Source organism: Anoplophora glabripennis, unplaced genomic scaffold, assembly GCF_000390285.2.
Source record: "Anoplophora glabripennis isolate ALB-LARVAE unplaced genomic scaffold, Agla_2.0 scaffold2, whole genome shotgun sequence".
Taxonomy (NCBI): Eukaryota; Metazoa; Arthropoda; class Insecta; order Coleoptera; family Cerambycidae; genus Anoplophora; species Anoplophora glabripennis.
This window is the reverse complement of record NW_019416325.1, coordinates 3,036,627-3,064,309: the sequence shown is the minus strand read 5'-3', so window position 1 is coordinate 3,064,309 and position 27,683 is coordinate 3,036,627. Positions and strand designations below refer to the sequence as shown.

At 31.7% G+C, this 27,683-nt stretch overlaps 1 protein-coding gene across 4 annotated transcripts in view; it reads left to right on the top strand.

The window, feature by feature from the left end:
• The first annotated feature begins 1,366 nt into the window (after positions 1 to 1,366).
• The window catches only part of LOC108916948, a 113,418-nt gene continuing 87,101 nt past the window's right edge, over positions 1,367 to 27,683 (top strand). The window contains exons 1-2 of one of the 4 annotated variants that reach the window (XM_018723306.1): positions 1,367 to 1,702; positions 20,007 to 20,113. In XM_018723306.1, the coding sequence (XP_018578822.1) occupies positions 20,095 to 20,113 (19 nt within the window). In that variant the 5' untranslated portion in view covers positions 1,367 to 1,702; positions 20,007 to 20,094. Of the gene's footprint in view, positions 1,703 to 2,311; positions 2,330 to 2,529; positions 2,581 to 19,775; positions 19,796 to 20,006; positions 20,114 to 27,683 lie in introns of those variants that run through there. The other 3 variants (XM_018723309.1, XM_018723307.2, XM_018723308.1) reach the window with 3 other exon arrangements.

Genomic DNA, 27,683 nt, shown 5'->3' with positions numbered 1-27,683 from the left:
GAACGAGATAGAGAAAGATGAAAGATAGCTTGCTCAGAATGCCCACAAAATATTCCTACTTGTCCTTTTCAGCAGCAAATGCACATTGGGTTATGTAGTCACTCCTTAATAATTTTTAGGCGTAGTTGTCTTTGTCGCAGTTATTGAACTGATCATTGTTTCTGAACGCACCCAGTATTGCCACTGGAATCGACTTCTCCCACTATATAGGCAACCAGCATTTCGTCTAACGTCGACTATATAAAACTTCGAAAGTACAAGAAAATTAATGACAGAAACGATATTAACTACTTTATATGGTATATCCTGAACCCTGCACCCCTCTCCCCTTTGCATTCAACGCATAACCATCAAATCAAATTATTTTTTAAATTGTTTTCATTATTTTTATTACTTTTCCTATTTGGTATTTAAACTTACTCGTTGGCTAATTTTCTGCCACCAAATCCAGAAATTTATTAGTTTTTGTGGTCCGCACTTATTTACCCCCTGGCAAATTTTCTGCGGCCACCCATGGATAACACAATTTATTGTGGTTATGCAATATATTTTCTTTTTTTATTATTAATTTTTTTGTACTGAAATACTCTATAATAGATTCATTGACAGTTCAACTAGATTTAAAGCTTAGTTCACACTGTTCGATTCTTATTAACACAGTTGTGTATATCTGGTCACCTATTTAGATCCTAGACTATTTTTGTTACTGGAAAGTACATGACTTTTTGTAAACCAAAAGTTGTGTATTTATTTTTATTTTCATATAATTTTCGTGTCCGTAGTGACATTTTAATTCATCATGAACTATCAATTCCTCCTATAAAATTTGTAATTAACTTATTGTCAGTTACTATAAGCATATATATTATTCAGATAAGCAATGCACTGTAACAATTAAACGAATAGATATTGACGTGTTTGAAGTTTGCACTCATTAATTTTATGCGGACTGTTAATTAGGTACATGTAAGTTAGTTTTCTAGGTGGTTCTTTTAAAATTCTGATGTAAAAAATTTGCACTAGCGCTGGCATATTTGTTATTAGCAGCTTTGCAGAATAAACATGTACTCATAATTTATAGTTTCTTTATCTTATTTGCATATTTACTTTCATTCCAAACAAGAAAACAGTAACTCAACACGTATTTTTTGGAATACGCTAAAATTATTAATAGAAATAACTACCCGTTATACCTATTCGATTTAATTAGTTCAAGAGCCTAAAGAAGAAAAAAAGAGGATCGCCTTAATTCCATTGGACAGAAACTGCCGCGGAAACAAACGTCTGAATACCGGCACAGCGAAGGTTTGGACGCTGCGCATGTTTTCAGAACGCACTCTGAGAATTACTATTCCCCTCACTCTTATTCATTCATGTTTCACACAGCACTGCCTTTAACTGACTTGTGACAAAACTTTTCGAGACAATGACAAGATTTTAAGTCGTTAAAAAACCACCTGCAACGGCGTTAGTAAAATAGTGATTACTGGGTAGATCGTTAATAATAACGTCAGGAACGGAAGTATCATACATTTTTGTCGTATTAGTTCAAGTAACCTAACCTAACTTTACTTAAGTGTCTTCTTTAACAGTGATTTTATGAGTGCAGGTGATTTAAGTGCTTATGTTCAAAAGTGTATTTTTGTACTGAAGAATACTACGAGTTGCAAAAATGTGCCTGTGCCTGTGATTTAAATAAAAGGTAAGGAAACTTACGTATTGTTTTCAACGATCGTTAAATTTTTTGTGCTAAAAACGGTTCGGTTCGCAAATAGTATGTTTTTTGCCACAAAAAATGGTTTGTTTTGTAATCCGAACCGAATATAATTGCAGTCAATTAAATGACTGCTTATTATACCGACTGGGCAGTGTGAGTCATTTTTAGATCTGTGCTTTTATTTTTCCGTTAAACATCCCAAGTAGATAGGTAAATGTAATACATATATGTAAATGGTATATGAACTCGTTTATTCTTAGATAGCTAATCTTATATAAGCTTCGGTTTCTGCACATGTTATTATAGGTGTTCTGCGACCAACACATTACATCGAAAATAACAGTTAAAATATCTTTTAATTAATCTGAGAATGCCTGGAATTCTAATAACATTTATTTTTTTTCTCAACGTGTGTTTTATTTTTGCTGTCGCCTAATTTATATATAGTATCTTGTTAACCGTTTCCCCTTGAAGATATAAATATAAATAAAATGCAAGGTTAATGCAATAATAAGAAATACGTAATCTTACTGTTTATTCTTTAAATGGGCATAGGTGGGTAGAACATACATTATTAATTGGTTTTCTAAGGTGTACGTTGTGCGAGTACAGGTACGAAACTGAGTCACAATAAGAATCTCAAGATCGAGTTTACTGGATCATGTCTACTTGATGTTCAACTACATAAAAAATATTGTTTTATAAATATTTGCCACAAAAAATTTTCGGTTGATCAGTTTATCACTTTCGTGTCTTCACAGTTTGACTGATAAAATGTGTTGTTTTCATACTGTCAAAGTGTTAGCAATAACGTTATTTGTAGTATTTTTAAGTGTGCTAGAAAGTTGCATTAAAAAATGTAGGTACGTACTTCTTGGATCTAATTACCCATTATGTAGATATATCTATCTCTGTACCAAAATAGCTCTTTATCTCAGATGGATACTTACAATTTTTTGTAATCTGTCAGTTTTTTTCGTAATAGTCTAGTTGTATTATGTTGTAAATGTAATCATTCTTATTTATAAATTCTCATTTCCCTCAAACATAAATTTTAATCTAGATTTATCGAATTAAGATAAAGATAACTGATTAACCAAATTTCTGGATTTTATTTTTCGAATATGCTTTTTTTCATTTTCTATATATATTTTTCAGTGTCAGGCATTTACATATGGGTTTTTATCAATTGCTTTGTACAAAACGTATCTATCGAAGATAAAAACAAGTACGGCAGATGGTAGGTACATAATTTTGATAATCTTGTAAAAAGTAATCTAATAATTCTTACACAAAATCTAATCATTAGAGAAACAATAAAAACATGTTTGAAAAAACTTCATAAAGTACCCACTAATCAGAGAACAATTTCCTTACAAACTACATTCGTGATAGTCGATCTTAAATATTTAAGGAGGATCATTGAAAAGAATGCGAGTTATTTGTTATTTTTTGTGGAAATACTCGCCAGATAACACTTAAGGTTAAGGTTGATTTCAATTAGTTTATGTAGGTCTTGCGTATTTAGCCTACTTTTGTAATGTACACTAAACTGTATTTTACCCCCAATTAATTTTTACAGTACGTAAATTCTTTCAATAATTATTTTCTTGCTTTTACTGTACTGAAATGGAAAGGGATTAAACTAAACGTTTATATTATTATTATTTGCCAGCAAAAAACTTTTTGTTTTGTTCATTGGGAACAGTAAATGTTCATCAAATTTTAGACCAGAAACGATCCTAATGTGATAACCAGATTTTAATACTAGTAGCCGTACTTTTGGTATAGTCTTTCCGAAGTCAGTTGAACATGTAAAAAACGCCTGGCAATAAAATTTAATGAGTTTCATAGGCGTCCCTAAAAAAGTTTTCTGTTGAAGGTAAACAATTATAATAATTTGTATATAATGTGCAGAAAATTTCTATTATGTGTTCGTTTAGCCAACAACATATAATATTATTTATGTCCTCAAACAATTTTATTATATTGATGATAAATTTCGTTTTCTTCCGTTTCAAAAGGTTGGAGAAAGCCATTTTGTAATAATATTTCTCCCTTTTGCAATTGTAATATCAATGATTAGATTAATAGAAGGTGACTATAATAAATTAAAATTACCTGAATCACACCAAATTCCACACTGCTGCACTGCACTGCTGGGCAATTTGTTGACCATTTGTCAACGGCTGAGATTTATTGTCCAGTGGCCCAATGCAACTGTATTTGTATTTCGTTTGCCCGCGCTCGCATTCTTCAACTAGTAGGCGTATACATTTCTACCACCTAAATAAATATGGGAACAAGTTTTTCAAATATTTCAATGCCGAGTTGCTGCGTCAGCGACTGAACCTGGTAAAATAGATATGTCCAAAATTTGGTCCAATGGATTGAGGCAAGAACTCATATCTACCGAGTAATGGCTACTTTTATTTCCTAAGTTAACGTACAGGAAATTTACCAAATGTAATAAGAATCGTAAAGTGACTTTGATTAACTAGAAATCCAAAAAAACATTCTTTGGAAATTTGATTTTAACTTTAACACCCTTTATCTCAAACGAAGCCTTACGAGACAAAAGACTATAGGCGTTCAATTATTGCTCAACTTCAAGCAATTTTTTCCCCGTGTTTTGTAAGGAATAGAAAAAAAAATGTTTAACAAAATCGACAGTAATTTTGAGGCTGTATTTTTTTTCGGATTAGTTCTGAGTTACCCTGTATAGAACAAAAGTTATGATGATATACTTTACACTTTTCTTCCACTTGCGGGATGGAAAACCTTTAAAGAAATTCATGTTTGAGAAAGGTTATAGGTACGTGCAATGATAATAGAGAATTTGTCAGCCTTGACATTTGGTAGAGAATGCAGTTATAATTATGAAAATTTTGTGACAGGAAATACAAATTTAGATCGTTATGCACGCTCTAAATTAAGTACCTATTAACCTCCTATATTTCAAGTAAATTTCTGAGCAATACCATCTAATTTGGCGTTGACTGCGACGAGACAGGAAGTTATCGGTTCAATTTTAGAAAATGATTTAATCATTACTTACTTATCTCGTTGTCTACTGTACAGTTTAATAGAAAGGGGACATTAAAATTCCAATTTATTTTCAAATAGGTCTTCCACATAATAGAGTTGAGCTGTGATGAATTTATAGGCATGCATCTTCCTGGTTATTTTCAATCATTCGGCCACCATAATTGCTTTTACTCACTGTGTTATTATGCGCTTAATTTCTCTGTAAGGTGTAATTTGATATATTATTCAATAATAAAATCATTTGTTACGCTTGAAACTCACGTCCATTATTCTTGTTTGTTTAATTATCGATAAAATAATGTCTCAAAAAAGGTTCCAGTAGTTCTGGCATTGAAATTGTCAGTTTTCTTTTTTATTCAATATTTTTAAGTTACTTTCTGCAGACTTCGTTCAACATTTCATCAAATAATTCCCACAAGATTCATCTGACCAGAAAATTGTTTAATTTTATATAGTTTAGTGGCGTTAATCTTCTAGTTTATATCTGTTGTAGATGTATTCAAAAATGTGTTTACTTAGGGTTTAGAAATTTCATATTTACGCTTTGTTTTAGGACCTCTTAAATTTCTTAGATGTGATGAGAGATATACTGAAAATTTTATGTGTTTTATAATCTTTGATCTCGGCAAAAATGCTATTGTTGAGGTGCCGAGTAAGAAGCCATACAATTTACAACTAGAATACGTTTGACACTTTCTAAAGGAGATAGGACTAATTATTCTATAGCGTCGGTATCTTTAGTTTATATCTACGCGCTGTATGAAAGTTTTACCCTGGGTTATATAAAAATTCTGAATACTTTTGCCGTGAATCTCAAGATCTAATTTAGCTTTTGATCGTGTCATTAACCCGGTAAAAAGTTCCGAATTTTTTAGATAAGGAGGCTATCTTGTTTGAATAAAGTTAATAAATTAATATATGAATTTAGTTGGAAAGGCTGTGGGAATTCAACATTTTAATTGAATGGGCAGCGGCAAAGGAAAAAACACTAAGTATGTTAATTATGTTTAAAAAAAATACCTTAAGGATTTGAAGACAATGGATACTGAGCGTCCTATTAAGCAAAGCTAGCTTAGAGAACAGAGTGATCATTTGAAACTTGACTAATAATGGTGTTTTGCTTGTTTTTTGATCGTATATTGTCAAAACAGTTTTTTTCTCTACAATTTTAATTTAAAAAACGTATATTAACTGTCGTATTTTTTTACACTATTTTAAAGGTACTTATTTAGCTAATTCATACAAAATGTAACAGTTTGTATTTTGTTCGTATGACTAAGACACATCCACCCCAATTTGTTGGGATACTTTCTATAGTGGTAAATAGAGGTGACTGGGGTCTGAAAAAAATTACATACTTACTTAACTGTTATTTTTAGGGGAGCATATTAAATTAAGTACGTTGTATTCGCTACCAGCCCCAATTATTATTCTTGTATATTTTTTCTTTTTCAAATTTCCATATCATTTAACCCATGTTTTGGTTAGAGTTAATTTGGTTTCACAAATTATTTTAAACTGAAAATATTACTATTTGAAATGCTAATATCGCTAACTTGTTTATAATGCAAAAATAAAGTGTATGTGTGCGTGTGTGTGAGTGTATGTGTGAGTGTATCTTTGTAGGCAACTGTTGGAATTGGAATATATACTTACATGGTGGGTCACATTTTTGCAGCAGGACTGTAAACAGTTCAGAAAAGACCTCTTTTAATAAAAAAAGTCCATATAGATGTAGGTCTTGGTCATAGATTACTTCAGCTTCGTTAGCGAGATACAGGGCGTTGAAATAACGTGTGTTTTAAAATTTTTCAGTTGTAAGTGTAAATTTAAAATAAGGTTATGGTCTTAAATACAAAATATTTAAAAAATCACCTGTCTTTTTATAAAGTGTACGAGTTCTTAGGATAAGTCGAGGGATAAATTAAAAAAAATAACTTTTAACCTATCATTCTGAATCTACTTTTAGCAATATTCAGTTGGCCCATTGATAAGAGTGCATTTGACACAAGCTTATTAACCACCGTAGACAGTCAGCTGAATAACAGACACAGAAGACGGTTGTAGTCAAGAAAGTAGCTCAAGTGCGCTCTGTGTTTTTGATTATGTCGTTTAACTGCTACTTTTTCGTTTTGTATTTGGGTTTGTGCGATATTAGCATCCGAATTCTGCCTTTTAATTTAAGTGATATTATTCAGAACATGGTTAAATTTATTACCTATGTTGTATAATGGTTTCTGGTTTCTTGTTTCTTTGGTTTCTTACGCGTATATACATTTTCACCCCAAACGTACTGATGTGACGTATTGTCACGTCGTAAGCGGCCTATGACGTCTACAAGAGATCTGTCTGTCAATTGCAGTAAAAACCGACTCACCCTGTAGCACCAACCGTTTGCGACCTTCGGAGAGTGCGAGATATTCGCGAACTCCGGACCCACATTTGATAATTATTTAAATATTAACTTTTTCTCTACTTAATTAAATAAGTAATTCATAACAATTTCGTTGTTTGATCAATGTTAGCTACGCGTTCGAAGTTACGCTATGGCTGTAACAGGAAACTACATTCTATTTACGTTAAGGTCGGCATAAAATCCTTATATATTACTACGTTGGTGCTAAAAATAATTGTATAATTATCACATTAACCATCAACCGTACTGTTTGGTTCCAGTCGAGGACTGGCACCACTTCAATTGACGATACTTTCAGCGTCGCGTTGAGAGATCTTCCCGTTTGAAGTCTTCGCCGTGAATTTTGCCTCTAAACCCTGTTTCTGCTCGTTCACGTTTCAATTTTACTAAAGTTTCGAATAAATTGTTGTTCCGTATGGTATAGTCTTTCCGAAGTTAGTTGGACATGTATAAAAACTCCTAGCAATAAAATTTAATGAATTTCATAGGCGTCCCTAAAAAAGTTTTCTGCTAAAGGCTTTCCCAACTGTAATACGAATGATAAATTAAAATTACCTAAATCACACCCAAATTCCGCGTTGCTGCACTGCACTGTTAGGCAATTTGTCCACAACTGAGATTTATGGCCCAGCCGCCCAGTGCGGCTGTGTTTGTACGCCGTCTGTCCGCGTCCGTATTCTTCAACTGGGCGTCTACATTTCTACCACCTCCACGTTTAGTTCAACCAGACCTGTATATGGGTATGGCTAAATACATATGGGAACAAGTTTTTCAAATATTTCAATGCAGAGTTGTTGCGCAGCGACCGAAGGTGGTACATACTGCTTAGCTCTTTGGTATTCAGTTGAGATCGAAAAGACTATACCGTGTCAGCGGGCGGTTTCCTAATGTTGCTAAGTATTGTACTTCTCTATTATATTTTTATTTGAAGGGCCAAGAACCAAACGTCGTCAGAGATATTTTAGAAAAGGTGATTTTCTTTTAACACTGTTTTTTGTCTTAAAATCACTCAAAGATTCGCCATGTATCTACGTTTCTGTATTTACGCCAAAATATAAAGATAAAAACAAGACATAGCTCTACTCATACAAAAAAAGGGATACTGTCGTTAACTATTTTAAAAGATTAAAAAAATAAGTTTCAGATATGCAAAATTTTCTGTTCACGACTACTGCTTTGCAATGATATTTGTACTAAAATATTTTTTTGCACACTTTAAAGTGTAATTAGAATCTATCGAAGGTCATATCAGAACTTTACAGCATTTGCAACTGTTTTGAACCGTATAGCTCCAACTTACTACTTTTCATGATTCACGTTATTACTGAAGAACTAGATGTAGAAAAGCAGTCATATATTGAAACTGTAAACAAATGAACAACTGAGCAGTTGAGGCTGTGAAAATTGGTCGAACTGTCAAGAGGTGAATTATTTTGTCGTGCGAAAGCTTGATTTATAGTTTTTCCAGGAATGGTTGCTTGGAAAAAATAACTAAAGGTATCCAAGTAGTACAAAAAGATTAGTTTAGAAAGTAACTATACTTCCTTGAAACAGTGGTACCAATTGAGGCCTTAATTTAAATTTTATCGTAAATGGGTCATTCTGATAACCTGTAAGTACAACAGTATACTTCAACAACAGTTGCAAAGACCTTTTAACACCAAAGTAAACATATCACAAACAAGTGGAACGAATTTTTGATAATTCGTAGTTCCGTTACTTGGAAGCTGTTAAGCTAATTCAAATATGATCTAATATACAGAGTGTTTGGGCATGGTACGACAAAACATTAATATTGCTTTATTAAAACTGTTGCAGCTAGTGTCTTCTTATTTAATGCACGTGCTCATAGGAAAGTAGTCTAGTTAAAATATATTTTTAGTCAGTTTTTAAAGCGAGTACTCACGTATGTTTTAAATAGAAATGTACAGACGTTTCGAATCATTTGATAATTAGATTATACGCTTAAACGTTGTATAGTCTTCGTCGAGTTTCTGCAAAGGTATGTTCTAGTTTCAGATTAAAAAAAAATCCAACTTTTCCCGCTTAGATGGTCGTTGTATGTGAGGGCGTCTGTAAAGTCGGCGATATTGATCTACAATAATACTAACAGCAATTTCAGCTTTCTATTCAAGTTCTATAAGGACACAACGGTCTATTATGTGTATTTTATAGATTTAAACTCCGTTTTAAAAATACGTGATTAGCAAGAACGGTTTATACCCATGTAGCTTTGGATTCCCTTTCATTTCTTCTTATTAGAAATCACACGTTTTCCCACCTCGTTTCTCTAGGTGGTCCCATTGTTATCAAGACCGCCGAATATGTCTACAAATTATTTTTACTCGATACGAAAATTCAATCAATAATAAATATTATTAGAGTTCGACATTTGCGTGCGAAGTCAGTAGCGTCACCAAAAATTTAAAATTAATTTACCTGTGTTAAATATATTAAAATAAACTTACCAGCTCATTAGAATAGACTCTTTTAGTGTGACGTCACATATTTAGGCAATCCGCAATAAATTGTCATAGGTGTGTACTATTTACATAGATACTGCAATAACATTGATATAATTTTAATTTATTAATTATTATAAAAGCCAATATTGTTCTATAAATTTAAATATATCAATTCTATAATTCTTTTATATGTATGTCACTTGGGGTTTGAAACTTCTTAAATATTTCTAATATTGCCAGAATATCGCGATATTTAAGGTCATGACAAAGAAGCCATTTTTTTGGCACTCATGTCCAAAGTACATATTGTCGAAAATCGATCTAGTAAAAATAATGGGAAGATCTGCCGAAATATTATTTTAGACAACAGAAAGTAATTTTGAGTAGATGAAATTAGTTTTGATGACTTGTTTGGTGAAACTTACAGTCAGTCTGGATCTCTTTATTATTTGTTGTTCTTATATTGTTACATATTATTATTTATTATACATATGTTCGTTATTATTTTATTCTAAATCATAAATAAAAATGTAAAACTTCTTTTGTATCTCATTTAATGCAAACTTAACTGACAAATTAAGTGACATGACATTGAATTGAAAGAAAGTATTGGATTATCTATTTCTGTCTTTAATACATTTTTTATGTTCCCCAAACATTCATATTTTGAGGGAACGACCGATATGGTTTTTTTTACCGATATCGATAATCCACCGATACCGATGTTATTATACCGATATACAGTGTGTCCCACGAAAGTGGGCTGCCATTATTTTAACTTTAACAACTAACTCTTTCTTCTCTGCCAAAGAGCTTTACTTTATTTGATTGCAGTTAAAGAAACACTGAAGTTAAGTGAGGATAGTATTTGTTATTCTAGTTTTTCACACATTCAAAACTCTTTTTAGGTATAAACTTTTAACGATGTTTAAAATATCGAATTTTGAAGCTACATGTTCCTGTGTTTTACGCCGTTGATACGCCTACTTCACTTTGTGAGGAGTAGGCTAAGGAAATCTGATTCTGGCGTTAAAAACGAATTTCTTAAATTGTAGCTGTCCTTGAATATAAAAGATTCTAGAATATTTGTAATGTAAATTAACAGTATAAAAACAAAGCAGATCGTGACGTTTCTCTTGGACCCATTAAACAAGAAGAAATGGGGATATCGTTAATTTTAATTTAAAAGCTTTTGCGTTACTTAAAAGTATGTGTTACGCAATTTCAAATTAATTCTAACAATTTTCCTAAATTCTTATCTAATGAAGACGTGATACCGAATAGCTCTACACATGCTCTTAAAAAATAGGGTCATTTAACGTTTTGTTTTTTTTTTTTTCATAAGAATTGCCTCATATATTGATTGCGTCATTTTGAATTACCACTTCGGATAAGGCAGTTGTGAAAATATATGCATTAAAATAATTCTCTTATACAGCCGATTGTATAATTACTTTATAAGTATTTTATGCGTATACAGGGTATGCGAAAGATGTTCCTAGGTTTCTGGTATCGAGGAACATTGTTAGACTTCATTTGAGAAGATTTTTTCGAAACAAATTTTGTAATTTATTGGAATTAATTATTTCTAAAATATTTCGTATTACTGACTACTTATTTTTTATACAGGAATCCCGCTATTTTTACGTACGTGTCACAATATTTTACTCAGAATACGTTCAGTATTCGTAACCGTGTAGTTTGATTTATTAAATTGGAGGCATCCCCTAGATATGTGTATATAAATAGTTTAAGGCCAAGGTGTAGAATTACACATTAAGAGGAAGGGTATGTGAAAGCTAATTAGTGTTAAAACTTAACACGAAACAGGCAAACAGTATTATGACATCTACTCAAACAAACCTGCCTTTATCCTCGTGAGTATTTGGAGAGAGTTTTATTATAATGTGTATTACTAATCTGTTTATCAGCAATTTTAATACCGACATTATTAAGTAAATAATACATCCATGTTATCTGTTAGTTCTCGAATTAGACACTTCGGGATCCGAGAGAATTCTGATAAAATACAACCGAGCAGTTCTAAGCGGCTTAATACCTATCTTTTGTTAGACTGATTTGCTTCCATTTTTTTCGTGTAACCGCTTTTCATATCTAGGAAAATATTTACAGTGGTTTATGGTGACATTTCTTGAGAATTTTATTTTTTTCAAGGTGAATCATGTTTCGATGCCAGCAAATTAAAAATATTGTTACCGTAATTTTAATTATTATAACTTCTTCGATGAAAATATTTAGATCAAGTTGCCTTAGCACAATTTTGCTTCTTTAAACAGTTAAACAAGAAGTTAGATTTCTTATGACGTATTTTACTACCCGTGATCAAATTGAAATAATTGAAGTACTTAAACCGTAAGTCAAGGGTAATTTTTACGAACATAATTTTGTGTAACCAAAAATTTCACACATCCCGTCATATCATGCCAAGTGTGAAGTCCATTGGCAGTAGCGGTTTTTTAGAGGCGGCAATAAGGAATTTTAATTAAACAGCGTTGTTTAAATTGCTCACGATGTACTGATTTATTTCATTTGGATTAACTTAAGATGTCTAGCCCCGATTGGCTGCCGAAGTAACTGCGTAAAAAAAGAGAGTAGAAACATACCGTATTTTGTTTAGAATTTTATAACTTTTTAATTTTCCTAAATGCATCTTTATATACTTACGTAGTGACAGTAGTATAGTTAGCTAAATTACTCTTTAAAAATATAGTAACATATAATTGTTTTATTTACAATTAGTATCGAATTAAAAAAAATATATATTTTTAAAAACAATAGAATGTTTCTTTTTAATGTCTGGCGCTTCATTCACGCTGGTATCAAAAAAATATGATGACTTTAAAATAACACGTCCTCAACCATACAGAAACAATTATTTTCCGTTGTCTTTCTCTAACGGTTGTTTTCAAAATGTAACAATGCAATGCTGATAGTGTATTGTTACAACTTACCACGCTAATTTCGAGTGTCCAACAGTAATTAAGGTGTACTTTGAGAAACTAATTGTGATATTTCTTAAAAACTTTAATACCCTTGAAAACTAATTCGTTTAGGTTTAGGTCATGTGATCTTATAAATGTGTCTTAAAATGTAAAACATCACCTTTTTACCGTAATTTTGACGTCTGATACTTTCTGACATGCAGGTTGAGTGAATTAACAGTGGTTTGTCTATAAGTATCTATTAAATTACATTAAATTTAGTCTTACTTTGTTTTGTTGTAAGGAAGTTGTTTTTTATTTACTTTAAATTAATACCTGGCTTGTCCTTATCCTTAAAGCTTCTGTGATATCCCTCACCCTGACGTCATATACTACCCGCGTACTATGCGACACATACACTAACCGCGAACTAACTGAAACACTAAAAATATAAGCAGCGTTGAGCCGGCCTCAGTTCCTTCCTCAATCGCGTTATTTTAACCGCCTCGTGTGGAGGGGGAACTGTAGCAGATTGTAGGCAATGGGCGCGAGATATTCAATATTCAAACAATTATTTTGATTTTTGATAAATGTTATAGATAATTGGAAATTAGTTTACCTAATTGTTTATTTAGGTTAATAGTAGGTATTAAAATATACGGTGTGAGAGCCAAATTTTACAGTGAGGCCCGGCCTCAGTTGCTTCATACGACGAGCCGCCACTGGTATATGTTTATTTGAAGAGAATTTAAGAAAATTTTCAAAATTCACTTGAATATAGTTTAGGTGTTCTTTGACTTTTACGATGTTGACAATTGAGAGGGATAAAAGGCAATTAATAGCCTATAACTACATCAAGTTACTAACCATACACTTTGTATCACTTTCGGGATAGAAAACATCGCATGACTCACATAGTAAGGTCAATGTTTCCTCCAAAATTACGTGAGGGTGGCGGTTTACTTCCTGCCATCTATAGAGCCTGCTGTCACGACATCGATAAAGACAGAGCAGATAAAAAAAATGCCGTATGTTTCGTGTCCTCAGTACCCGAATTTAAAGTCGTGTTATAATTTTTGCCCGCCTCCCACTTCGACCCACTCCCTATCTCTAATAACGTGGAAGCCGAATGAGGCCCCCGAAAGACATAAACAAAACAGATTATGTGTAATTGCGATACGGTTACATAACATGATTTTTTTGAATGCATAATAAGGTTAGGGCGGATAAGGTTCACTGTATGCAAATGAAGGTCTGCGCAGCAGTGGTTTTCTAGGTTCCTTGTTTACATTATTACCATATGCTTACGCTACACACTCTCTACGGGGTGACCGTTGACACTAATGAAAATAAACTTATATAACGCCTTCCTAGCGCTGTGAGAAAAGTAATATTTAACATATCGCCCTACCTTATAAGGCCTTATAAGTGGCGTTAATTAGCGACTTAAGTTATTACAGAGTTGCATATAATTTATGACTGATTTGTAGCGAGAAATCTAACTTGTGTCAGCCTACACAGGCGGGATTTGCCTTCTTGTCGAAAGTGTCGCATAAAAAATTTATGTTCCTACCGAATACCTTGCTAATATTTAGCAGTAGGCTTTTTATTGTTCTTTTATGCTGATACGGATCGTGGGTATTAAATTTAAGATACAGGATTTTTTTAGATTACAAAATTTCAAAAGAAATTCATATGTCACTGGATTAAGTGAACTGTCGTCGAAATATCTGTGACGTATTTGATAAAACTGCGAAGACATTCACATTTTTTCATCAAAAAACTGATGTTCACGAACAGGATTTTCATTCAGATTTAAAAAAAAATACGCAACTATTTGGATATTTTATTAAATTATTAATAAATAGGAATAAATTTCCTTAATTTTTTATTATGGAGATCTTCGCCAATAGCCCTACTATAAGCGTAAATTAAAAATTTATATTATTAATGATAATATCAGAACTTTAAAAATTGTATTTACAATAAAATTAAGTAACAGAAAAAAAGCAAAGTGATATATTTACCTAATAATTAACAAAATTGTTCCTACTTGGTTTATGAATATTAAAAAATATGAGAAAATATAAAAACAAATTTTCATAAGGTAGCCAGCCAACTTATCTATTTACAAAAAGGTTTGGATACATTTGTAATAAACATTCAAACGATTTTTCGGGAAATTTGTTTGCATATTCGGGAAATTTTGAGGAATCTATTAAAGCAAAAAAAAATAAATCTTGTGAATTCCCTTGTTCTTATCCTTAAAGCCTTTGTACTATCCCTCACGCTGACATCATACACTACTCACGTACTATGCGACGCGTACAGTAACCGCGAACTGAAAAACTAAAACTATAAGCAGCTTTGAGCACGGACCAGACCGATTTCTGTAATTTTAATATTGGATACTGGAAACAAAAGTTTCCTGCAACTCTCGGTTTCAAAAATACGATACCTATGTACGTTTTCAGCCACGAAATTTGAATAATTCCAAATATTTCGAAATTTTCAACACCAAGAACGGCGGTGACAACATTTTTAACATTTAAGGCGATGTTTCGCATTGTACTAGCTATGTCCTGTACAAATTTAGTTTCGTGCAACTCTCTCGGTTTCAAAAGTACAATACTTATGTACAAAACAAAATGCCCAAAGCTATTTTCATTAGAAATTTTTTAAATTTGTTTGAATTAAAGTAAAGTACATGTGAAAAAGTGACTTTTGGACTGTTGTTTGCCTTGCATTCGTATGTACATTCTTCTCCGCGTCATTTAGCACCTTAATAAAACAATTTTAAATGCAACACGCTAAAAACTACAAAAAGCTGCAATTATGATAATAATGCATTAATTAAATTTCTTCTAATATATTGTAACAGGTTTAATTAATATTAAGCCATGTTAATTAAAATATATTTTCAGAGCAAACTTGGTCGTTTTGTTTCCGACGTAATTGGCAATTTATCTCCGATAGAAAATTACAAAACTTTTACATTACCGCGACTTGTCGTTCTGGTTTGGCATTTTTAGTAATTAATATGAAACTAAAAGTTATGTCGTGTAATACCTGCAACGATTGTGGGATACAGGTTGTCACAAACAAAAAGCTGTGGAAAATACATTAAGGGTGTGATTTTTAATCGAATACTAGTACAAAAATAAAAAAATTAAACAAATTAGTTTATTCACATTTTATTTTCTGGGACCTTAACCTATTTTTTTTTAAATAACGCACCCTGCGTATTAAATTTTTTAATAAAAAATAGTAATCAGTAGTTTCATATTTTGGATCATGGATAACTAGATTTTCCAAATGGAAACCTAAGTTAAATTTGACATGACACAGAAAAGTATAATTTCTTTTCAATTTTGTTAAGGTTTGTTTCTTATAGTTTGGGAGCCATCCAAGAAATATGAAAAACCTCAGTTACATAATAAAACTGATGCAAAGATAGCAACTTGCGCTGGTTTGCCACAAAAATAACGTATTTTTGAAAACATTAGCGACGTTCAAATGTTTCTTGCGACGTATTTATATCACATTAAAAAAATACACGCGAGACAAGGACACTTTTACGATTATTTTATGCTAATTCTAACAACAATAATAGCAAAATTCAAAATGTTTGTTCGAGGACAAATTTTCTAAAGGAAAAGTAGAACATTGTAAACTTTTTTACAGGAGTTGTTTACTACTCGTAATTAAGTTACAAAATAAACAACGTAAACTAATTTCTGATATCACACAAAAAATATTAACAAAAAAAAATTGAAAAATAATATACCTACTTTTGAACGGAAGTTTCTATACAGAAGAAGGTAACGGTAACTCGGTCTCTTGCTCCAAGACAGGTAAAAAAATGGCGCCAGTCAATTATGTTATACTTTGTTAGAACATAATTATACCGTGTAATGCTATAAAGTTTAATTTATTTAGTTTGATGACACATTTTTATGTATGATTTATTAAAATTAGATAGCATTCAAAAAATTTTAAAAAATCTAGGTCCCAACATTGAATATGTTGAAAAAAATATCCTGTATTCTTGTTGTCCTATTATCCACCTTTGACAAAGACTAATTTTTCCAATATTTTTCGCGCGTTTTCTTGGTTTATGATTTACTAAATTAAACTGTACGGTGTTTCTATTGGTTGCACAAAAAAATTGGTTGAGATTATTTTCATGTTCCTTGTAATTACATTGGCCTCTCCATGAATTAGCGACAAATCTTGGTATTCAACAGTGCTGCTGAAAAATTCCAATTCGTGTCAAATCGAGTGTTTCAGCAATCCGCTAATTTAAAATGCAAATAAAGGTGACTAAACATTGGATTCTACAATATTAGTATTATCGTCACATGCATAAAACTGAACAAACAACGAAATAAGCAAAAATAAAATGTCATTTGTGACTCTCACTGTCATCATCAATCTGTACGGGAAAATGTCGATTTAATATTTAGCGCTACTACCAAATTTCTTATTTCACTCATTAAAGAATATTTAAAACTTATTTCTGTAAACAACTCTACAAATCTTGTTATTGTTATCTTTATTTTCATGTCGTATTTTATTTGTTATGCTTATTTTCTCGAAATCGGTTGATTAGGATTTTTTGCCAGTTAATTTTCTGCCACACCTTTTCTTCTTTTGTTATTTTATTAAAATTTATGTGGTATTTTTGAAACTGAAAACTCATTGTTGCTATTCCAAATCGACGACTCCGTGCTATTTATTACAGACGAGCTTCCCACTTTGTGGGACATCATCAATATCATAAATTTTATAGATTCACAGATAAAATTCACATGTGACACATCAACAAATAAAAAAACATCTCGAACGTGATAGGAACTCAGGCCATTCTACAACACATTAAGGCTTGATTGAAGGCATCGATGACATATACATGTTAAGATTTCTAATAGGGATGCATAAATTAGCGTTTTTCTTTTGTTAGTTTGTAAGCATGTTTTATTTCATGTAAAAAATCTTATTAATTTTGATAAACACTGCAAAATAGTTCGAAAATAAGAATAGAAAGTTAAGTAAAAATTTAATCAAGTTTCAAGGTGAGAAATATGTTTCAGATTCAATCCGTAATTTTATGTGTTTTTCGTCTGTTGAATCACCTTCCTCCGTGAAAATGACTGTTGCAGGAAAAATTATGTAGTCAGATTAAAGTTTAATTTAAAAAATCCACACATCCGTCCGCCGTCTGAATTATAAATTGTGATGTAATGCAAATAAAGTTGAATCTCCAGTTTATATATTCAGAAGTTGTCCGGGCTTTGTCCTTCGGAAATATTTTAAATGTAAATTGCTCGCCAAGGATATATTTTGTACTTCGAATTTAAATTTTTCGATCCCGTACCGTGACAATTTTTCATGATAAATAAAACAGTATAAATTGCTGTATACGCTTTATGCTTAGAAGCAATTTTTGATTTTTGTTACTAGTGTTTTATTCACGAACACGCTTTCACAAGTTTGATGGTTGTGGGTTAGGTACAGACTCGCATCTTAGCTGATTTTACTCGACACTTTTCAGCCATAACTTCCTCGACCTCAGATTTTAATCAATAATCATTATTTTAATATCGTCATAAAAAGAAATTGTTTAAAATTGACTTTTACGAAAAGAAAAATATAATTTAGCCGTACTACCTGTTGACGATGACATTAATTTTTATTTATCGCCGTTTCTAAAAATAAATTGCCTACAATTATACGTGCGTTTAACGAGTAAGATAATTTTCTACGTGTTCCGTAGCGCTTCTATTTTACATATTACGCGCCATGTTTTCGACGAATTTATAGTCGTACCGGTTGGTACATCAAAATATACGTTATTAGCGAATGCATCGCGATCACATTTCTGTATATGTGTAGAAAGTTAACATGCTTCAGTGTGTTAAATCGCATTCAAACGAATATTCGCCGTGACTTATCCCGAAACCACTTAATTCCCATCAAACGTCTATGTATGTGCCAAAATAATAGTTTTTAAAAGCAGAAGCAGAAATTTTCTTTGTGGTTTCTTCAATGAGCTATTTGCATTGATTTCTTAGAGTGAAGAGTCAGTTTCAGTCGCTCAGGAATTAAAAACATTGGTGAAAAAATACGAATGGCTGCCAAGGTAATCCGACAGCCACTAGATGCCTTATTTTTGTCCCTTTGTATTTTAAAAGATGTAATTTGCAGATTTTAGCGACAGTTTCAGTTTTGAGGGAAAAAGTTATGTTTGAGCAAGTCCTTTTTCTCAGTGTAATTGTGAATTCACCTTTGTATCTCTTGCACGGAGATTGATTTGGGTATACGCGACGCGGAAGTAGATTCCAGAACGCACCTACCTCATGATATTTTCAAATTTAAAATTTCAGCGAACTACAGTTGGTACGGTTAGGTCGGTGCGTGTATACAAACGTTGTTGGCATTTCTGCTATGCGATACCACGCCGTGTAGTCGGTCGTCACAAATAAAAATCCAAAATATGTCTGCTCCGCCTCGTCACTTATTATCTATTCATATATCAGCTGATATTGCATAAATAAATAACTGGGAACAGGTTGAACCGCTCGCCGATTTATTTTACGTAATCTCGGTACGGACGAAATTTTAAATATATTTTATCAGATGGAACTCGATAATTTCATATTAATTGAAGAGGTAAATCGCGCAGACAATTCATTCGGACGAAACGATGAAAACAAGACTTACCCCACAACAGGTTCAGACTGTTCAGAGTTGACTCACGTCTCTCATGTAATAAAGAAAAAGAATCATGTTAAAAAATATTGTTGCCATGTTTACGATTACATTATTTTGATTCTTGTATTTATATTATATCCACCGATTTTTTTTTACTGTTGTTGGTAAACATTTTTATATATTCCGGTTTTTTTATTACTATGCTGTGATTTGGTTATGAACTTTCTACACGCACCCTAAGGTTTAAATCATTTCACTTTATTAGAGAGAGAGAGAGGGGCTCGAATTCGATATTCACAAATACTGCCACCTTCCTCCGAATTTCGTTACAATTTCAGCTGATATTTGGAAAAAGTGACAATTGTCTATTGTAAAAGTAGTTGCCTAGAAAATAAATTAAAATAGGGCCCGATTACAGTATTTTAGGAACCGTTAACGCCAATCTTTTGTTTTTTAAACTTGTCACTGTGTGTATTACGAATCTATAAGTTAGGTATTTATTATTTGTGTACTGTGGATGTTAGTCATTCCCCTCATTTGCTTTTGAAGCTTGTAGAAAAGTAATTTACATTTTGTATGCATGCTTCGATTTTTAATTAAATCAAATTTGGCATAACGGGCTGTGGTACTGCGGACAGTTATGGTTATAATGGTCTGTCTTCGTTGTGCTGCAGTATGTTACGTTCATCTTTCTTTTGTTGCAGAAAATGAAAGGAAACCACGTCGGACACCCCAGGACAAAGCTGTAATTTAACAATTAACAAACGGATCACGATTACTGTAACAACAACCATGCCTGTCGGAGTCAGCAGTAAGTATTTGTACATTCTAAGAAAATGTTCTTTATCTAAACTCGGTGGAAGTCGTCGCTAGTCGAAGCCACAATAGAAATTAATTTAATTTTTCACATGTCGGCTTGTGCAGGGTGCTTCCTGAAGAATGGGATAACTCTTATGAAATAATCGCCTTTGTTTCGAAAACGGATAAAATGCTTTATTTATTGTCTAAACTTTTATTTTTTGAATATTTTGCCAAAACGGACGTGGTTTCTGATAATCGTTACTGAAATATTATCATTTTTAGTTGATTTCATTTTGACACCCTGTAGATTGAAAAGTTGCACAATTTGACGAAGGCATGTTTGGCTTAATCAAAATATTCGATCCCAGAAAACCTATTAATCTATGTCCCATTCATAACGAAGCTCGGTGTATTTGTTTTATATTCGCCAGTCGAAAGTAAGTTATTATTATTTATATGCCATATAAATTAAAGTCGTTAGGTATGTTTATTGTTTCCAAAAATCCTTCATAATTGCACTTTATCGGCTTTATGAAGAAAAATAAATAAAATGTGCGGTCTGTTGTTTAGGGTTTCTTAGTTTCTGTAATATAGCTGGTAAAATGAATAATACAAACAAAAAGTGTGGCAAATAAAATTAATTTAAAAGGCCTTCTTTGATAAGCAAATATTGGGTCTAAATGGTGCTATTTCGGTGCTACTTGATGTTTTTTTTTTAACAAATGGCATCATGAAAATATCAAATTTCTCCGAAATTAAACATGACAACAAATTGCGATCTTACTTCTGGTTTAAGCGTGATTAATTTCAAATAGAAAAGTAGTAATTACAGGTATCGGATATTCGAAGTCTTTAATTAGATAAATTGTTAACCCAAGTTTCATCAATCTAGACCAAATACCTTCGGAGATAATTGAATAAATGTCATATCCTGTATAAACATTAACACTCTGTATATTGAAAACCAGTTAATTGACTTTGTAGTCTTAAATAGTCTAAATGAACGGGAGACAAAAAAACGATCTAATTCAAATGAACCAAATTGAGAAAAAAATAAAGAAAGCTTCAACGTTTCCAAAAATATCAGATTTCGACCTAAAAATAGTTGTCGCTGAGAAATTTCCGGTTTAGTAATTGTAATTTACATTCTGTCTTAAGAAAATAAATAATATAAATGTTAATTGTTAAAAAAATATTAGTTATTTATGTGTTTCTTTGATGATTGTAGTTTATTAGACCATTTGTCAGTGTCCCCCTGTATACAGGGTGCCCCGATACTTGATACAAAAAAGTCGAGTACATAGATAGGCGAGGTCAAAATAATATCAGTTCTTCATATAAATTTTTTTCATAAGAGCCTTCGTTAATAAGTTACGGGCCCACAAATGTGAATTAAAAAGTTATTTTAATTACAGTCTCTAAACCGTTAATTTCAGCATGATGCAAATTTGGTGATCGATAACACATGCGTACAGCTTGTTTTTGATGTTGTAAGTGAAACTTCATTATGCCCAGAACGCCAGGGACGGACTATGCCCAATGGTTAACAACCCAGAATTTTTACAGAGATGACGATCGCAATCTGCCTGTATCAAAAATAAGTTCCCTGAAGAATTTTCCAACGATAATACCCTCTTGGTTCAACTCGGTAAAATTAACCGTTTAGGAAATATGATTTTATGCCACAGTACACATCGAGCCTAGATAATTCTTGTTTTGTTTTTCTATTTTGTGTTATGTGTAAGGTGTATCTGTCAAATTTTGTTAGTGAAAATTACATTAGCAGACAGTTAGATTTTCTATGCTCTTATTTTAAAAATATGTACTGTTCTAACATAGTAATGTCCAATTAAAAATAAAAATTAAAATGATGGAGGCGCCGCTCGATGCGAACTGTCACATAAAATCACAAATATTTCCTAAACTGTTAATTTTACAGACTTGAACCAAGAGGGTATTCTATGCAAAAATTCTGGGTGGTTAACCATTGGGCATAGTCCATCCCTGGCGTTCTGGGCATAATGAAGTTTCACGTATAATATCAAAAACAAGCTGTACGCATGTATTATCGATCACCAAATTTGCAGCATGCTGAAGGTAATAATAATTAAAATAACTTTTTAATTTTCACTTTTGAGGGCCCGTAACTTGTGAACGAAGGCCCTTATAAAAAAATTTATATGAAGAACTGATATTATTTTGACCTCATCTATTTGTCAAGGTTGGCATGATATATATCAATGATGTATATCCGATATATATCATTGATATCTATCACGATATTTATTCCTGTGTGTTTGTATTTGTTTTAATATTTATGAAATTTATGTTGACTTGGTGTAAATTGGTTAGTTTTCGTAGTACTTTATTCATGCAAATATTTTTTACTAGTTTCAGAATTTATATTTATTTTTTAATTAATTATATTAATTAACTAATTATTAAAAAAAATAAAAATCAAGACTTTATATATATATATCGGATATATATCAAGATATATATTCGATATTTGATATTTATATAAATATCATGATATTTGCCAACCTTGCTATTTGTACTCGACTTTTTTGTATCAAGTACCGGGCCACCCTGCATATCGACTCACTTAAAATTAATCATTATACATTTGAACACAAGCAGAATTATTTACAAGAGTGAGTTTTGCGTCTTTCGTGGATGATTTCAAAACGAATAAAGACATGTGAAATCTCTCTTAACATATTTATTCGTCATCAGATTCTGTAACTTTGTTCTAATTTGACTGACCTTGTATCTCTTAAAATAAACGAGATCCCATTGGCGCTGCTCGAAAAACGGACACCCTGTTAGGACACGACGTTTGACCCAAATACTGCTTAGTTAATAATAATAATAAAATAAAAACTAACATCCACTTTACGCATTAGCGCGTAAAATGGATGTTTGTAATTTTATTTTTTTAACACATTGTTCGGTAGTAGAAAAAATGTAACTTGTCTAAAATAGTTTTTTTCACTCGTAACACTTGAATAACTTGCCTTGCATTTATGTTTTTGTTTATGTTGTCGTTAGAAAACTCAATTCAAAAGTTATATATTCTCAATAAGGTTTAAATATGGAAAATGCAGTAGTTACTTCACAGATTTGGCATTTTAGTTCGCGTGAAAGGAAATTTTTTACGAATCGCGTTGCAGTGCAGCTAAACTGACCAACCTTATGCCATTCTATGAACCGGTCTTGTCTCGGGTTAGTTGTAGGCTCGTATTGGATGAGTGCAGTTCTCTCACATCACCTGTTTCGCTGTGTGGGTTTATAATCACTCTGTAACACTTCGTGATGTAATCAACACATCAACGGTGCCCTTCAATGTGTTCAGCCAACTTTAAACCCACCGATGTGTTTAAATATGGCGTCTTTAACACTTCCTAAGTACGAGTTTGTATATTATACCACATGACCTCATTAAATTGATATATTTGGAGGTTGCTTAATTGAAACGATTACTTAGAATGGCTTGAATTAATTTTTAATAACTTACACCTGGATTACCGATAAAAATTGTGGCTGCATCATTATTCCGAGAGGGGACTTAATATTTTAATGAAATTTATTGAGTATGAAAGTGACAGGAAAGGCAAATTGGGGACAAAGTGCACGTGCTTGAGACCATCGATAAGTCGAGGTACTTTCGAATACGTATAAAAAAATAAGTCATTTTCTATTCACGTTAATTATTCCTTGCAAAGGCATTATAATAATAAAGGAGGTATAAGGAATTAACTTGTTTTTATCTGTGGCCCGAAAGTTTTCGCTGTTATTAAAAATTGTACGCCAGATTTACAACTTCGTCAATTTCAGCAATTTTCTTTAATTACTGGGACTATAGTCCATGTATAACGAAATAGTCTCCGATTGTGGTAGATTCGTCATCATGCAGAGGCATGCGCTTTGCTTTTCGGATAAAAAGAAAAATTAAAGTGGATTTGGTTTACGGGACCATCATTTATGGATAAGTCGTAGTCGAATTCTTAGAACCAAAAATGTTTAATCTCGCAAACAATTGTTGTAAATGTTGTCCTTTATTAATTTTGATTGAAATTAAAAATACACCAGTATAGACAAATGCCAAATTTAAACCTGAAAATACTTCATTAATAAATCTTCGAAGGGTTTGTGAAGCATTTCTTAAACCGAACGGCATCCGAAAAAACTCATAGCTGTTTAATAAAAATACTAAAACAAAGATTTCTCCTTAATGCTATACAATATCGGCCTAAGGACGCTACCTTGAGGAACACCAGAATGTATAGGAAGTAATTCGGTGTATTAACTGCTTTGTTTACTAGGATCTGTTGCAGAAGCCTGAACTTTTGCGCTGGATTTATTAGAAAATTGCATGCCAGTAAACGAAACTGTAAATGCCCAAGACTGCAAGTTAATCCAGTAATAAAATTTAACGGTCATAATTTTAATGACATTCGGACCACCTGATAGTGCGTCCTGTAATTTTAATGTTAGAAATACGTGATGTTTTATAGCGCAAGCCGCGATAGAATCGTTCTATAGGTCATAAAGTTGGGTTCGGTATAACCTGCAGTCTAGTTATGTGCTAACAATGCAATAACTATGATAGCATAACAAGCGAGTCCACAAGATCGTTCGTTGCTACCCACCTGAATTCTCTGTTAATTTCATTTCATCGTTTAATTATTAAGATGGATATTGTAAGAGATTACTACCAGAGATAACAGTACCCGTTGATATATTAATCATGTGCCAACTGTTTCGATTATTTTATGCGGTCGATTAATGTACAGTGTGTTCCGTGGAAGGTGGAAGTAACGTTATTGGTTGGTTGTTCCGTTGATATGTTTTGGATAGAAAAATACTCGTGTTGATTGTAAAACGCACTTAAAATAAGGGTATGTTACAAAATAAGAACGAGAAAAAACGTTCTTTCTAATTTGTTAAAAAAATATATTGCAAATTTGTGAGTAGTCTTGAAAATGAAGATGATTCCTTAAAAGAATAAAATGTCATTTATTTGTTTTAAGTACATACCGTGTGAGTTATGCTGAGATCACGAAAACTACAAGAAATTTAAACCATTTTATCACAAATTTAAAACAAAATTTACCGTAAGTTTATTTTTTAAGCGCAAAGAAATTTATATAATGCTTTAAACTTTTATTATTGTGTTAGGATTTTCTAAAAGAAACTTTTCTAAAAATCCCAATATAGAAGTTCGACATATAAAAAAAAGAAATTTGATGATGGTCTCTAGGACCCGAAACATTGAAATAAAAAAAAACATATTTGCAAATATTTTCGAATTTTGCTTTTTAACAACAAATAATAATAAAAATTTTCCCCGTTTAACTCTTTTCCTGCCTCTAATAAATTTGATATTCTTTTCGATTTTATATACGTTTTGAAAATCATTTATTTTTGTTCTCAAAACTAACGTTTGTGTTTCAATAAATATTGCAGTATATTATGATATTGATGTTATTATTGCTTATATTTTTCAATACTTGCAGCCAACATAATTTTGTCCAAAAAAAGTTGTCAGGCTTTTGTTAGAAATATGCCCGAATAATATTCAAAACGTCACATTTATAATTCGTAAATAAAGTTAAGTCTAGTGAGATAAAAAATAGGGAATGTGATACATTAAAATTTGTGAACAAGTTTGAGAAATAGTCGTATAATTCAGTGAGGTTCGACCAAAATTTTGGAAATGGAAAACTACAAGAAAATTTAAAAAAAACGCCAAGAAAAATATTAATATGTTTCTTTGGTCAGTTTAGGAATTCAAAAGCAATTCATTTTTCTGTCGCGAAAATATTCAATAATTACACCGGATTACTTCACTTATAGATAAAAAATCAATTTATAATGCTTAGTCCCACTAATGCTAGATTTTGACATCGGTGATAACTTTATAGGCGATGAATTATGATTATTAACAATAAATAATTTTTTTTAATTCCGCAAGTGATAGAATATCGGCTATTCATCATAATTACAGTCGTGCAGATCATCATGGAAAAGTATTGTCATATAGATTTCTATATTCACAAGATTTCGCAATATACAGGGCGGTACTTAAAAGTAGCAATTAATTCCAAATATCAAGTCGGTCTGTTGTTACAAAACTGTTTAAATCAAAGTCTGATAAGTCAAATTGTATTCAAATTAATAACACTGATAGTGACGGAACACTTTAAATATATAACCAGTGATATTACTAAATCACGATGAACAAATTAGGATTTGATTAAAACATAGGTATCTGTAAATAAATTTATTGTAAATATTAAGGCTAGTGTGTCTATACGAAATACCTTCGTTAATAAATCTTAAAAAGGTTTGTGAAGCATTTCTCAAACCGAATGGCATCCTAAGAAACTCAAAGTCCGAATGATATTATAGTTTCTAAAAAATGTCGTCTTCAGTCAATTCACCTTTACTTTTTGTCCCATTATACGGGAAGCACCCTGTGTAACATACTTAAAAATCGAGTTTATGAAAGTCGGCGAGAGTTAGGTTAGCTGCTGGCTTGAAGAATATTTTACAACCCATTGACTATTTTCACAAGTATCCGGAAATAATTAACTGCAAATGTTAAATATAGTATATAGTCGATACATGGCATCTGCTTATAGGGAGACTCAAAAGGAAATTATTTAAAGCAACTTACCGGCCCCCAAAGTGGGCAGATTTCATATTTGCCCTGCTTGTAAAGTATAGATAGACCATCTTCGTAACCATAAGAAATTGTTCCATACAACTATGTATTTATTTCTAGGTTAAGTTTGAAACAAAAACCATAAAATTATGTGAATATATGTATTTATTAGATATATATACATAAAAAAGTAAAAGAATATTAAATTAAAAATCAGGGGTCGAAGGATATATATCAACGATATATATCATGATATTTAAATTCTGATATATATCATGGATATTTATAACAAATCTAAAATTTGCGAAATTGTTAAAAAACGTAGTTATTCCCTTAAAAAATATGTCGTTTATCATTATTCGATGCCTAACCACTAAGTTATTTTAAGTGAAATCATTTTTACCATTTTCAAATTTTATTTGTTTAATGAAACTATATTATTATCGACCTTAGCTCAGTTTGTGATAGTTTTTATTAGAATATTCTTTTCGAAATAAAAAAGTGCAATAGCAATATATTCTTATTATTTATCAGTTTTTTACATTAGCAAGAAAATAGACAAACATTAAAAAATAAATATCGGAATTTGACAAATATTGGATATATATCCGATATGATATTTACATAAATATCATGATATTTTCGAACCCTGATAAAAATGCACATATACAGGGTGTTCTATTAAAAAAAAAAAACAATGTTGATTGGCACTCTTCCGATGCTCATTTGTTGGATTTAATACAAAATTCTAGTGCTGCAAGAAAATTCATAGATGCTAATAATAAAAAATTTGCTTGTTTCTCCAAAAACAGTTGCAGGTGTTATAAGTAAAATATACAGGGAACACATTCTAGACCTGTTACTGATTTTAAGTAAATTTCTCACGGGTTTATGTTAAACTAATAATTTA